The sequence below is a fragment of the Furipterus horrens genome, unplaced genomic scaffold, assembly GCF_987537825.1.
Source record: "Furipterus horrens unplaced genomic scaffold, mFurHor1.1.pri manual_scaffold_17, whole genome shotgun sequence".
In the NCBI taxonomy this organism is placed as follows: domain Eukaryota; kingdom Metazoa; phylum Chordata; class Mammalia; order Chiroptera; family Furipteridae; genus Furipterus; species Furipterus horrens.
The window spans coordinates 78,518,709-78,532,021 of NW_028327187.1; the positions used below are offsets into that span (position 1 = coordinate 78,518,709).

Consider the following 13,313-nt stretch of genomic DNA (forward strand, 5'->3'; position numbering starts at 1 on the left):
CGAGTTTCAGTGCAGGTGCTGACCACATGAAGCAGAATTTGCCTCAGCAGGGTTTGGTGCCTGCCAAGATCTCCCGTTGGATATGCTGCTTGTGAAGCTTATTGGATCCTTCTCTGAGGTTGTCTGAAGCTGGCCACTGTGTATGTTGCTTCTGTGTTTCTTGGGAGGGACTCTGGTGAGGCCAATGTCAGACACTGCCTTGATTGGTCCTGGGCAACCTGGTCTGATGCTACAAGTGATCTAGAGTTTATGGCTGCCTCTGTTGGGTCTCGGTGCACACAGGAAGGACCAAGGTGTGCACCAAGGCTGGCTTATACCAGCACCAGAAGTGGAGGCAGGTCAGCAAATGTCCCAATGTACCCTGAGATCCCCCTCTACCTGCCAATGCCTGGTGGATGCTTGTTAGTCTCAGTCACTGAAAGAGCCTCTGGCAGTATTCAAGGTGAATGAAGTAGGTTCACAGTGAGTCACAAGGTAGGGGCAAGTGGTTTTCCTGTGAGGGGGAGGTGCTGGTCAGGCTTCAGGAATGGTAAGCAGTGTGGACCCTGCCCCAGAGTCACACAACTTAATCTGTCCCAGATTTTTCCCTGATTCTTACAGTGCAGGGACTAGGAGTCAGGCAGGTATTGTCCCCAGAGCCTGGAAGGTGGGTCTACCAGAAACCCAGAGAGTGATTCTAGTAAATCTCCATGAGGGGGAAGTGCCAATAGGTTCACAGAAAAGTGAGGGGAATGGCCTCTATCCCAATGCCACACAACTCTGTCACTGACATGTCCTGAGTCTGCCCAGACCTCTACACCCTGGCCAAGGTAGCTGACCCCTCAGCAGGGCTCTGCAGGGTGGGGTGAAAAGGATGTCCAAAGGGTGGAACTACTGCTTTCCCTCAGGGTGATACCACTCTGATTCCAAAAAACCTCCGCTGCCTTGCGGCATACCTCTTCAGGGGAAAGGCTAAGGGAGTAAACCCCGACAGAAAATCTGGAGCCGGAGTCTCTAAGGCGGTTTGACGTTGTAGTCAACACCGGCAACTCCTGCGGCGCACCTGAAGCCAAGCTGTATTGACTCCGTCTTTCCCTTGGATCCTTCAGCTGCGAAGAGAGGGGGGGTCTGCTGCATGGGCAACAGCAGACCCTCCATATCACCCTGCCCAGGCTCTGTAGCTTCAGCTCCACTGGAGAGGACACTCCAGCGTCATCGCAAGATGTCGATTCAACACGGGAGGAAACAGATACCGTGTCACTCCCGAGTCGGACTGCACAGCCATTCTCGGCGGTGCAGATAGACTCTTAAGAAGCTACACCATCGTCTCTCGAGACGGACGGCTGCCGACGATACCACATGGAAGGGAGTGATCCACCAAAAAAGATGGAGTCTGCAATATGAGAGAATGACTTAACACAGGAAACTTGGTGGCTGTCCCTTCGGCTCTCTCCCCAGAGCCACAAACCCCAGACTCCCCTCATGTGGCTCTCATTCACTCTGCCATTCCTCTGCCAGAGTCCAGGGTTAGTGGCTGGAAATGAAATTTTGTGTGTTGGCTCTTTAAGAGGGCACCTATCTCTCTGGTGAACTCCTGTCTCTCCCTTGTGGAAAGAAACCCTGCTGCTTTTTAAAAAATCCTCACCCAAGGATACGTTTACTGATATTTAGAGAGAAAGGAAGGGGGGAGAGAAGAGAGGGGGGCATCAATATAAGAGAGAAGCATAGATAAATTGCCTCCCATGTGCACCCTGACAGGGGAATCGAACCCACAACCCAGGCATGTGCTCTGACCAGGAATCAAACCTGTAACCTTTTGGTGTATGGGTTGATGCTCTAACCAACTGAGCCACCTGGGAAGGGCCCCACTACTTTTAACAGCCAGGTGTTCTGTGTTCCTCTGGGGTAGGGGACCAGGCTTGGAGTTTAGACCCCATGCTTCTCAGGGGAAACCCCTGAAGCTGAGATATCACTCTCGGACCTCTGCTGCTGCCCAAGGGAGCAGGACCAAACCATTTTTGCATCACCACCCTTACTACCAGTCTCAATGTGGCTTCTTCTGTAAATCTTCGGTTATAAGACTTTTATTCAACTAGGCTTCAGTTGTTTATTCAGGATGATTGTTTCTGTACTTGTAATTCCAGTTTGGTTCTGGGAGGAGGTGAGTGTACTTTCCACCTAGTCTGCCACAATCTTGGATTTTTTTTTAAATTTATTTATTTGTTTGTTTATTTATTTATTTTTAGAGAGAGGGGAAAGGAGAAAGAGAGGGAGAGAAACATCACTGTGTGGTTGCCTCTCACTCATGCCCCCAACTGGGGACGTGATGTGCAACCTAGTCATGTGCCCTGACTGGGAATTGAACCAGCGACACTTGGCTCACAGGCCAACGTTCAATCCACTGAGCCACAGCAGCCAGGGTCTATTTTGGATTCTTTTTAACTTTTTATTTTGAAATAATTTTAGATTTACATAATTACAATATACAATTTATCCAGTTTCCACTAATGTTAGCACTTTATATAAGCATAGTTCATTTATCAAATCTAAGAAATAAACATTGGTAATTTCTACTAACTAAACCACAGGATTTATTTGACTTTCCCTAATTTTCCCACTAATATATTTTTCTATGTTCCAAAATTCAGTATAGCATACCACATTGTATTTAGTTCTCATATCTCCTTAGAGTCTTCAAATCTGTAACCATTTTTCAGTCTTTCCTTGTTTTTCATAAACATGACAATTTTGGTCAGGTGTTTTGCAGAATAACCCACAATTTGGGGCTGTCTGATATTTTGTTTAGAGTAGATACGTATGAGTTTTAGGAGGAATACCACAGAGATGAAGTGCCCTTCTCATCACATCATATAAGTGGGAACATGATGTAAACGTGAATTCTTTCTGATGATGTTATATACTTGGATTAGGTGGAGTCTGCCTGGTTACTATTTTTTCCTTTTCATACTTCATTCTTCAGAATCGAGTCTCTAAGTTCAGCCCTCACTCAAGACAAAGGGAATCAAATGCCACCTCCTTGGGGGGAAGAGAATTAATTTGTAGAAATATGTTCAAACCACCACAGTAATTTGGGAATAATTCTTTGAGGCTATGCAAATATCTGGGTACTCAAAGTTTCACTCACCAATTTTAGCAATGCCTGCAGCAATTATTGCTGTGGTGTCCTAATGGTGATTTTCTGTTTACCTTCATTTCTTCTTCATTTGTTATTTGGAATCCCTCTGTAAAGAAGATTTGGCCCTTCTCCCTAATTTTTAAATTCAGTTATTTATATGTAATTGTATGGACTCATAAATATTTAGTTTATTCTTTGGGTTACAACTCTATACTATACTTATTTCTTTTCTTGCTCAACTTATTTCTGTTTTAGCCATTAGGAGCCCTTTTTGGTTAATTCCTGAGTCCTTTTGACATACTCTCACCCTCCTAGCCCCCTTTAAATGCACTTCCTTACTTTATCACACTACAGGATACCCAACCATTTCTCCAAAGATTCATGGTTCTTTTCATTGAAGAATGGTATTCAAAAACCAAGATCTTGGTGTCAAATGAGCATCATTGTTTCTAGTCCTCTCAGCAGACAGAGCTAAGAAGTCTATGTATGCATACTAACACATGCATACACATCTATATTTCTGTATCTATTTGTGAATATATTAAAACAAACAAGGCTTAGTGCTGATATTCTGACTTTAATTTAGCAGTACATGGTTCATTCTAGACTTTCTCCCCTTTCTCCCTTTATTTGTATCTTCTTTCTCAGACAGTGAGATATGAGGTTCCCATTATCCATTATCTAACTAACTATCTATCTATCTATCATCTATTTATTTTCAACACCAATGTAGTGGTAGTTTCAGAATTGTTCACCCATACTCCTGTTAGAAATAATTTTACCAACTAGTGTATCGTATCTATGTACATTTATTTTCTGTCATTAGCCTTGTGGTATCCAGTCAAAACACCATTTTCCATAGTTACTTATTTCAGATTTTGTATCTCTATCCCATTTAGTGAGGTTATACTATATACTTGTAATACAATTATATTCATTTGTCACAAGTTGCATTCAATATTGTGTTACCCAGATTTCTTAAAATTTTAATACAATAAACTTCAGTTCTGTGGGTTTTGACAAGTACATATTAACAAGTATCAACTTCCAAAGTACCATACAGAACAATTCCAGCACCATCAAAGTTGCCTTGTACAGCTCATTATAGCCAACAACTATGGCCTCCACCAACCCCTGAAAACTACTGATCTGTTCTCATTTCCTATAATTTTGTACTTTCCAGGGTAAGATATAAGTGGAATTATATCATATGTCAGCGCTTTGATCTGGCTTCTTCCTCTTAGCATAATGCATTTGGTATTATCCTAGCTGTTGTATGAATTAATGGTTCACTTAATTGCTGGATAGTGTTCTATTTTGTGAATGTATCACAGTGTGTCCATTCACAAATTGAAGAACATCTTGTTTGTTTCTAGTATTTAGAAATTTTAATAAGACTCTATTAACATTCTCATATACCTTTTTGGGTAAACTTAATTTTTCAATTCACTTTCCTATATACCTTTCATTCCTAGTGGAAGTACTAGGTCATATAATAATTATTTGTTAAATTTTATAAGTAACTGCCCACCTGTTTTCCAAAATACCTGAACAATTTTATATTCCCACTAGGAAAGAATGAGAGTTCCCTTTGTTCCACATCCTTGCCAGCATTTGGTATTGTCATATATAGATATATAATATACATAATAAAATTTAGCTGTTCTAATAGTTATATCTCCTTGTGTACTCATTGCAGTTTCAATTTGCATTTTCCTAATTATTGATAATACTGAATATATTTTAATATGCTTCTTTGCCATCTGTATAGGGTGAGTGGAATATTTATTCAGATATTTTGCCAATTTTTAAAATTATACTTTCTCTTTTACTGTTCAATTTTAAGTGTTCTTTACATATTCTAGATAAACAAGATATGTAATTTGCAAATATGTTCTCCTAATCTGAAGCATTTATTTTCATTCTCTTAACAATGTCTTTCACAGGTAAATATTTTAAATTTTTGTTGTTTAATTTATCAATTTTTTCATGGATGGCGCTTTTTGTAATGTAACTAGAAACCCATTGCCAAACAAAATAGCATGCAAATTTTCTCCTATATTTACTTTTAGAAGTTTTATAGATTAATATTTTATACTTAGACCAATGACCAATTTTGAGTTACTTTTTGCATAAGATAAAAGATACGTGATGATGTTCATTTGTTGCATATGGACTTCTAATTGTTCTAGCGCCATTTGTTGAAAAGATTATTTTCTCCAATCAATTGCCTTTTCCAAAAACTGTTGACTATATTTGAGTGGGTCTACTTTGGGGCTCTCTGTTCTATTCCATTGATCTATTCGTCAACGTCTTTGCCAATAGCACACTATCTTGAGAAAATTAGTACCCCCTTATCTGTAGGGGATACATTCCAAGACTTCCAGTGGGTGCCTGAAACTACAGATAATACTGATCCCTATATATTCTATGTTTTTTTCTATATATAAATGCCTATTATAAAGTTTAATTTATAAATTAGGCACAGTAAGAGAATAGTAAAATAATTAATAATAGCATAATTATAACAGTATACTGTAATGAAAGTCATGTGAATGTGGTCTCTCTCTCAATCTCAGGATATCTTATTATACTGTACTCACACTCCTTTTCCTTATGATGATGTGAGATGTCTATGTGGTGAGGTAAATGACATAGGCATAGTGACATAGGTAATCTACAAGATAATTTCCATGTTTTAGTTTTTAGCAATTTGATTATTTTGTTTCTCAATGGATTTCATGGTTTTATCCCATTTAGGGTTTACTCAGACTCTTGAATCTCTGAGTTTGTGTTTTTCATCAGCTTTGGAAGTTTTCAATCATAATTTCTCAAATACATTTTTAAGTCCTTCTTTTTCTCCTCCCCATCTGGAACACCAATAACATGAATATTAGTCTTTTTTTCACACTTTTTTTTTCCCTGAATATCTGTGGGTTTTTTTGTGGTTTGTTTGTTTGTTTTGTTTTGTTTTGTTTGCATTTTATTTCTCTGTTGTTCATATTAGATTATTTCTATTGGTGGACCTTTGAGTTTACTGACTCTTTTCTCTATCATTTCTGTTTTGTCATTGAATCCATTGAGTGATATTTGTTGTTGTTGTTGTTGTTGTTGTTGTTGTTGTACTTTTTAATTTTAAGGTATTCCTTCCACCCCTTTTTCCTGGCTGCCTTCAACATTTTATTTTTGCCTGATTTTCTGCAGTTTGAATTTTATATGCCTGGGTGTGATGTGATTCTTTTTAACGTTTTATTTATCTTGCTTGGTGTTCTCTGACATTCTTGGTTCTCTGGTTTGGTATCAATCACTGATTTTGGAAGATTTTAGCAATTATTTCTTCAAATATTTCTTCTTCCTCATTCTCCTTCTGGAAGTCAAATTACACATATATTACCTGTTTAATAGTGTCCCAAAGTTCTTGGGTTTCTCACTTTTTAAAACTTTTTTTATCTCTGCATTTCAGTTTGTATAATTTCTATTGATCTATCTTCAATAGTTCACTGATTCTGCAACTGTGTCAAGTCCACTGATGAGCACATTAAAAGAATTCTTCAGATCTGTTACTGTTACTGTTTTTTTCTTGCATTTGCAGTTAGTTATTTCTTATACTTTCCATTCCCCTGCTGAAATGACCTTTTTGATCTTGCATTCTGTCTACCTTTCCAATAAAGCCTTTAACATAGTAGTCATAGCTATTTTAAATTCCTGGTCTGATAATTCCAACATGTGTGTTATAACTAAATCTGGTTCTGATGATTTGTCTCTTCGGACTGTTTTCTTTTTGCCTTCATTCTTCCCATTGTGCTTCTCTCTGGAGACAATTTATTTCTTGCATCCTTTAAAGATACAGTCCATTATTATTTAATTTTATTTTATTTTTTACCCTGGTAGTGGGAAATAGGGAACTAAGGACATTCTATGCCATTCTGATTAAGCCTAACTCTTGGTCTTATCCTGAGTCTTAGAGTTTTGACCTTCCCAAGTGTTCTGCCTCTCCTCTAAATATTACTGCTCTTCCTGGATTAAAACATTTTTTCCATTTTTCTTCTCCAGCTGTATTGAGTTTCCACCAGCGCCCTCAGTTCCTGTTGCAGACTAAAGCTTATTTTCCTTAGGGGAGATAGAGCAGTTTAGTCTGGGCAGAGTCTCAATGAGTGGTGTTGGCCACTCCTCTCTGCCAGCTTCAGTGAATTTCCACCAGTGCTCTCATGCTACAGTTTTATTGTCTTTCCCCATGATGATTAAGGCTTTTCTTCCATAGGGTATGTAGGGAGAATGGTCTGGGGGAAATTTCAGCAATGGCTGCTGTTTTGTTTCCTTCCCAAAGCCAGAACTATAGGATATCTTTCTCAGGATTCCTCTCAGTCTTCCCTGTTAGCACTTAGTGGAATTCCTAAAGGAAAAGTCTGCAAGAGGATGTGAAACCACTTATGTCTGCAGCCCCCAGAGTCTTCACATTCTTACACTAGCCCACAACCAACATTATGCAATTCCTTAACCATTTTTAGCTGAACTTCTTATGAGTTTATATGTTGTTCAGTACTATCTGTGAAAGAAACAAATATCTGGGCACTGTTGCTCCCTGCAGATGTTTGTCTCTACAGATTTTGGATTAAATGTTTGCACTGAAATCTCAGTTTTATGGTGATTTCAAGAGAAGTCAACTGCAATTTCCGGGATTTTTATATAGTTATAATGGGAGAGATGGTCCTTCCAATTCTACATCCCTGAGCTTATACTAGAAGATCATGTGAACCTAGAGATAAGCTTTTGAGGCTCTGTTTGTCTTCCAGCATCCATACCCCAGTTTACCAATTCCCCCACAATGGTGATTATGGTGGGTTTACCAGCTCGAGGAAAGACTTACATCTCTACAAAGCTCACCCGATATCTGAACTGGATAGGAACACCAACTAAAGGTAAGTCTCTGAAACCTTTTGTTATACAGCCCCCTACAGGCCACTGGCTGAAAACATAGTAAGATAGCAAGCCTCAAGATGGGCAATGCCTTGAGTACTAGGAAAGTCTCAATTACAGAATATGGACTAGTACTACTACAGCTACTAGTACTACTACCACTACCACTACACTCACAAATTTTAAAATTTCTTGAGCACATACTCTGTGCCCAACCCCATGCTAAGTAGGAAAACTAGTAAGATTAACTTTCCCGAGGAGCTCATTTTTTGCAAGACCTCGAAACAACCCTATGAGTAGGATACTATTTTTATTGTTATTTCTATTATTACCACACCAATAATACTGTTTTTATTAGCATCACCGTTTCTTCACTACCTTAAGCTTTTCTTCAAAACTTAGCAGCATGTGGAATCAAGCACATTGAAGCTGCAGCCAGAAGGGACCCACAGAGTTTTCACTAAAGCTGGACACCTTGGCTCACCTCATCCTTTTGAGTCCAGAAGGTGTCTGCTCTCTCCAAGCCTCTCCTTAGGTCTAAGACTGTCCAGTCCCCCTCCCCAGCTGGAAGTGGTCCTGCCTCATTCCGCCTCCAGAGGGGTCTTCTTCCCTGCCTGTCAACCTCTTTCCTGCTCCCTACTACCAGCTTTCCATTCTCCTCGATGTGATCTCTTTTCTGCTTACTACCTCTCATTCAGCAGTCAATCTCTCCCGTTCTCCAGTTGATTTCTCTACACCCCACCGTGTGTCCCAGATCCTATTTGATTCCTCTGTTCCTGCTCAGACGACCGTGCTCCTCTGAGCTCCTACACAAACCTGCTCTAATGCGCCTGCTTCCTGTCTGCTCCAGTCCACTCCATTCTCCCAGAGGCTCTCACAGTCATATTTCAAAGCACAAAGCTGACCATACCTACAGTCTCCAAGAGATCTCTTGGCCTGCAGACTTAAATCCAGCTCCTTAGCCTGTCGTTCAAGGCCTTCCATAATTGGCCCCTGCCAGTCTTTCTGCTCAGTCACAGTCGATGACTTACCATCCCCCAAAGATATGCTGCCTTCCGCCAATGCTATACCTTTGCTCAAGCTGTTCCTCTACCTGCAATGTCTTTGTTCCCCACTCCAGCCCCCATGCCTTCCTGTAAAAGGCCTGCCCTCCTAAAAGGACTGGTTCAAATGCTGCTTTCTCCAAGAAACCTTCTCAGGTGACCCCAAGTTAATTAGTCCTTTCTTCCCCCTACTTTTTTGCATGGCTCTGTCAGAGCCCTTACCAAACTGGGTCAGAGCTCTCTGTTTACTGGTTTATTCTCGTCCCAGCTGCTGGATTCTGAGTTCTTTGAGAGCCTCATCATGCAGATATGGTTCAGCTCTGAGACCTCAGAACTCATGTCCTGCTTAACAAAGCATACATTGGAATGAAATATTGCATTACCTTCTTTGGGTCCTCCTCTGTTGTTTATCCCCTCTCTATTCCCATTATGTCCTCCTTTCTCCCATTGTATGTTTTTTTAGTTTTTTTCATTAAGCTATGCCAAAATGCAGTTCTATTCCTGAACTTTCCTAATACATAATACAATCACCACTCCTTTAAAGTCAATTTAGAGTTGGATTTTATCTTATGTGCAGCCAAAAGCATACTTGCATAATAATCTGTACCAAGTTGTTACTGGTAGGGACTTCAGCAGAAGACACACATTAAAAAAGTGTAGAGCCTTGGCTGATGTGGCTCTGTTGGTTGCAATGTAGTCCCATAGCTGCAAGGTTGCTGGTTCAATTCCTGTTTGGGGCACCTGCCTAGGTTGCAGGTTTGATCCCGAGTTCTGCCTCATACATTCTCCAGTCTGGACACAGAGTGGGCATCAGGAAATATTTATTAGTTGAATGAATGAAATGTTATATTACCTCTTTGCTTATTATCCCATTTTCTTTCCTTTCCTCCTCTCTGGTTTTTCACCAGTACCAATGAGAAAATATGTCTTAGAGAAGGCATAAACTTAGATTCTCTGTCATGATACAGAAAAATGTAGTAACATTGGACTATGATTCAGAAAGTCCAAACTAGTTCTGACTCACTATTGGACCCTTGGTGATTGATTTTATTCCATGGACCTCAGTTTATCTTTCCAATGGAGTAGGGCATGAAAAGGGTTTGAGTTTATGTTAAAATAGAATAAGGGGAATACCACCAGCTTTGGAGCCAAATAGGCCTGGGTTTGAATCCTAGCTCCCCAGTAATTAACTGTGAATGTTATTTACTATCTCTGAACTTCAGTTTTCTCTTTTATAAAATGAGAAAGGTGAATTCCCACTTTGCATGACTGTTGTAAAAAATAAATGATCTGGTAGCCTTTGTTTGAAGCTTCGTAGGCCTATTTTATAGCTACAATTTATACCTTATTCTACCTCTATAATCCCTCCCAGCAAGAACATGTTTTTTGGTTTTGCTTTTGCCACTGAGATCTTCTCCACCTCTTCACCAGTGTTCCTTGCTTCCAGTGTTTAATTTAGGCCAGTATCGAAGAGAGGCAGTTAGCTACAAGAACTACGAATTCTTTCTCCCAAACAACATGGAAGCCCTACTTATAAGGAAGTAAGTACCTAACATTTTAGGGACCTGTGCTGCCCCCTGGCTGAGGGAGGAAGGCTTTGTTCAGATGATGAAAGACTGGGGCAAAGCCACTAGGGTTAGCAAGGAGGCCCTCTAGACTCTCAAATGGTGATTCGGATAGCTCTTCTACCATCTTACACAAAGCCTGTTTCTAGTCATAGCTATCCCCTGCTTAAGAACTTTAAAGTCTCCTACTTCTGACAGGAAAGAATAAAAACTTCTCAGCCTAGAAATAATTAGTCTTAATAGGTTGTCATACTCTAGTCTCTCTGATGCCATCCATTCAATTTCAAGGTCTCTCTCCTCTACAAGACTCTGAACACTTTCAGAAGAGAGCCTGTGTCACACTTATTGATCCATGCCTTAGGAGGATAATAGAACCTTGAAAAGAGTAATAACTGAATATATTTTTGGCCAAAACCATAAAACATTGCCAATGTCATATCTGTGCTTGTACTGTTACCCATGCCAGGAATGCCTTCTACTTCACAGATCATATGCTCAGGCTCTAACTAGCTTCAAGAACCAGTTCAGCTTGAGCTCTATTAACTCAAGGGTTGGAGTCTTTAATATTATGACTTCTGTCATTATTCAATTTTTCCTGGGTATGCCACTTTATACCTGCTCCTAAGATATAGACACAGATCCACTGTCACCTATGTGACCTCTCTGTGCTTGTCATGTGTAAATGTTTACTAGATGAATAATGTAATGTAGGACATCTGAGGGATGGTGCAAAAGGTACTGAATAAAATTTGAGGACTACATCAAATTAAAAAGCTTTCGCACAGCTAAAGAAAACATCAGCAAAATGAAAAGGGAACCAACTGTATGGGAAAACATGTTTGCCAATGATACCTCAGACAAGGGTTTGAGCTCCAAAATATATAAAGAACTCATATGACTCAACTCCAGGAAGACAAAAAAATCCAATTAAAAAAGGGACAAAGGACCTGAATAGACACTACTCCAATGAAGACATACAGAGGGCCCATAGACATATGAAATGATTCTCAACATCACTAGCCATCAGAGAGATGCAAATTAAAACCACCATGAGATACCACCTCACACCTGTCAGAATGGCCATCACTAATAAATCAACAAACAACAAGTGCTGGCCAGGATGTGGAGAAAAGGGAACCCCAGTGCACTGCTGGTGGGAATGCAGACTGGTGCGGCCACTGTGGAAAACAGTAAGGAGTTTCCTCAAAAAAATAAAAATGGAACTGCCTTTTGATCCAGTGATCCCACTGCTGGGAATATACCCCATGAATCTTTAAACACCAATTCAAAAGAACCTATGCACCCCTGTGTTCATAGCAGTGTTATTTGCAATAGCCAAGTGCTGGAAATAGCCTAAGTGCCCATCAGTGGATGAGTAGATCAAAAAACTGCAGTACAATTACACAATGTAATACTATGCAGCAGAAAGAAAGAAGGAACTCCTGCCCTTTTGTGACAGCATGGATGGAACTGGAGAATGTTATGCTAAGTGAAATAAGCCAGGCAGTGAAAGACAAATACCATACGATCTCACTTATAAGAAGAACCTAATGAACAAAACAAGCAAAATAGAACGAGAGGCATGGAAACAAGGAACAGACTGACACTGACCAGAGGGGAGGGGGAGGGGGATAAGAGGTCGGGGAGAAGGGAGAAGGTCTAGTCAAGGAACATGTATGAATGACCCATGGACATAAACAACAGGGTTGGGGTGGACTCAGGGAGAAGGGAGAGGGTGGAGCAGTGGAGAGCAGTGGGGGAAAAATTGGGAGGACTGTAATAGAACAATATTTTTTTAAAAAGAAAAATTGAGAGGAACCAGTCTTGGGGATAAATCTTGTCTGTTTTTTTCCCCATCTTTCTCAGACAGTGTGCTTTGGCAGCCCTGAAGGATGTTCATAACTATTTCAGCTGTGAGGAAGGACGTGTTGCGGTAAATAAATTTGTATTTTCCCATAGGGTTTCTGCTGGGATGGAGAACAGCTAATATGTATTAAGCATTTACTGTGTTCCACACATTATTCTAAGTACTTTGTACATATTAATTTAATTCCACCTTATCCCATGAGAAAAGTATTATAATTATGCCCCATTTTATATCCCAGAAAAATGACACATAGAGAGATTAAATAATTTCCCAAAATGGCACAGTATGTATGTGGTAGGACAGAACTGAAATCCAGGTTGTGTAGCTCCAGAATCTACACTTTTAACTACTACACCTAACACTTCATTTCCAAGAATTTAGCAGGACTACACTAGAATTTAAAACTAAAGTATAAACTTTTTAGTTCTGTGATTTACCTAAACATCTTAGTCAATTTAATGCCATAGACTAGTGGTTCTCAACCTTCCTAATGCCACGACCCTTTAATACAGTTCCTCACGTTGTGGTGAGCCCCAACCAAAACTAAAGCTAGTGATTAATCACAAAAACAATATGAAATTATATATGTGTTTTCCGATGGTCTTAGACGTTCCCTGTGAAAGGGTCGTTTGACCCCCAAAGGGGTCGCGACCCACAGGTTGAGAATCGCTGCCATAGACCCTTGAGATAGGATTTGCAAATTCTAAAAATGAAAAACATCTTCAAATATGCAAATTGTCCCATCTAATGTGCTAAGGATAGGGAGTTGTTTCCCATTCTTAACTAAAGCAATAGGGAAAGAAGAA

At 39.9% G+C, this 13,313-nt stretch overlaps 1 protein-coding gene across 2 annotated transcripts in view; it reads left to right on the plus strand.

Moving 5' to 3' along the window:
* Positions 1–13,313, plus strand: part of PFKFB1 (6-phosphofructo-2-kinase/fructose-2,6-biphosphatase 1) — a 56,519-nt gene that overhangs the window by 15,838 nt on the left and 27,368 nt on the right. For both annotated transcript variants that reach the window (XM_090265194.1, XM_090265195.1), the window contains exons 3-5: positions 7,909–8,034; positions 10,523–10,616; positions 12,507–12,573. In XM_090265194.1, coding sequence (XP_090121320.1) covers positions 7,909–8,034; positions 10,523–10,616; positions 12,507–12,573 — 287 coding nt within the window. The remainder of the gene's footprint in view (positions 1–7,908; positions 8,035–10,522; positions 10,617–12,506; positions 12,574–13,313) is intronic.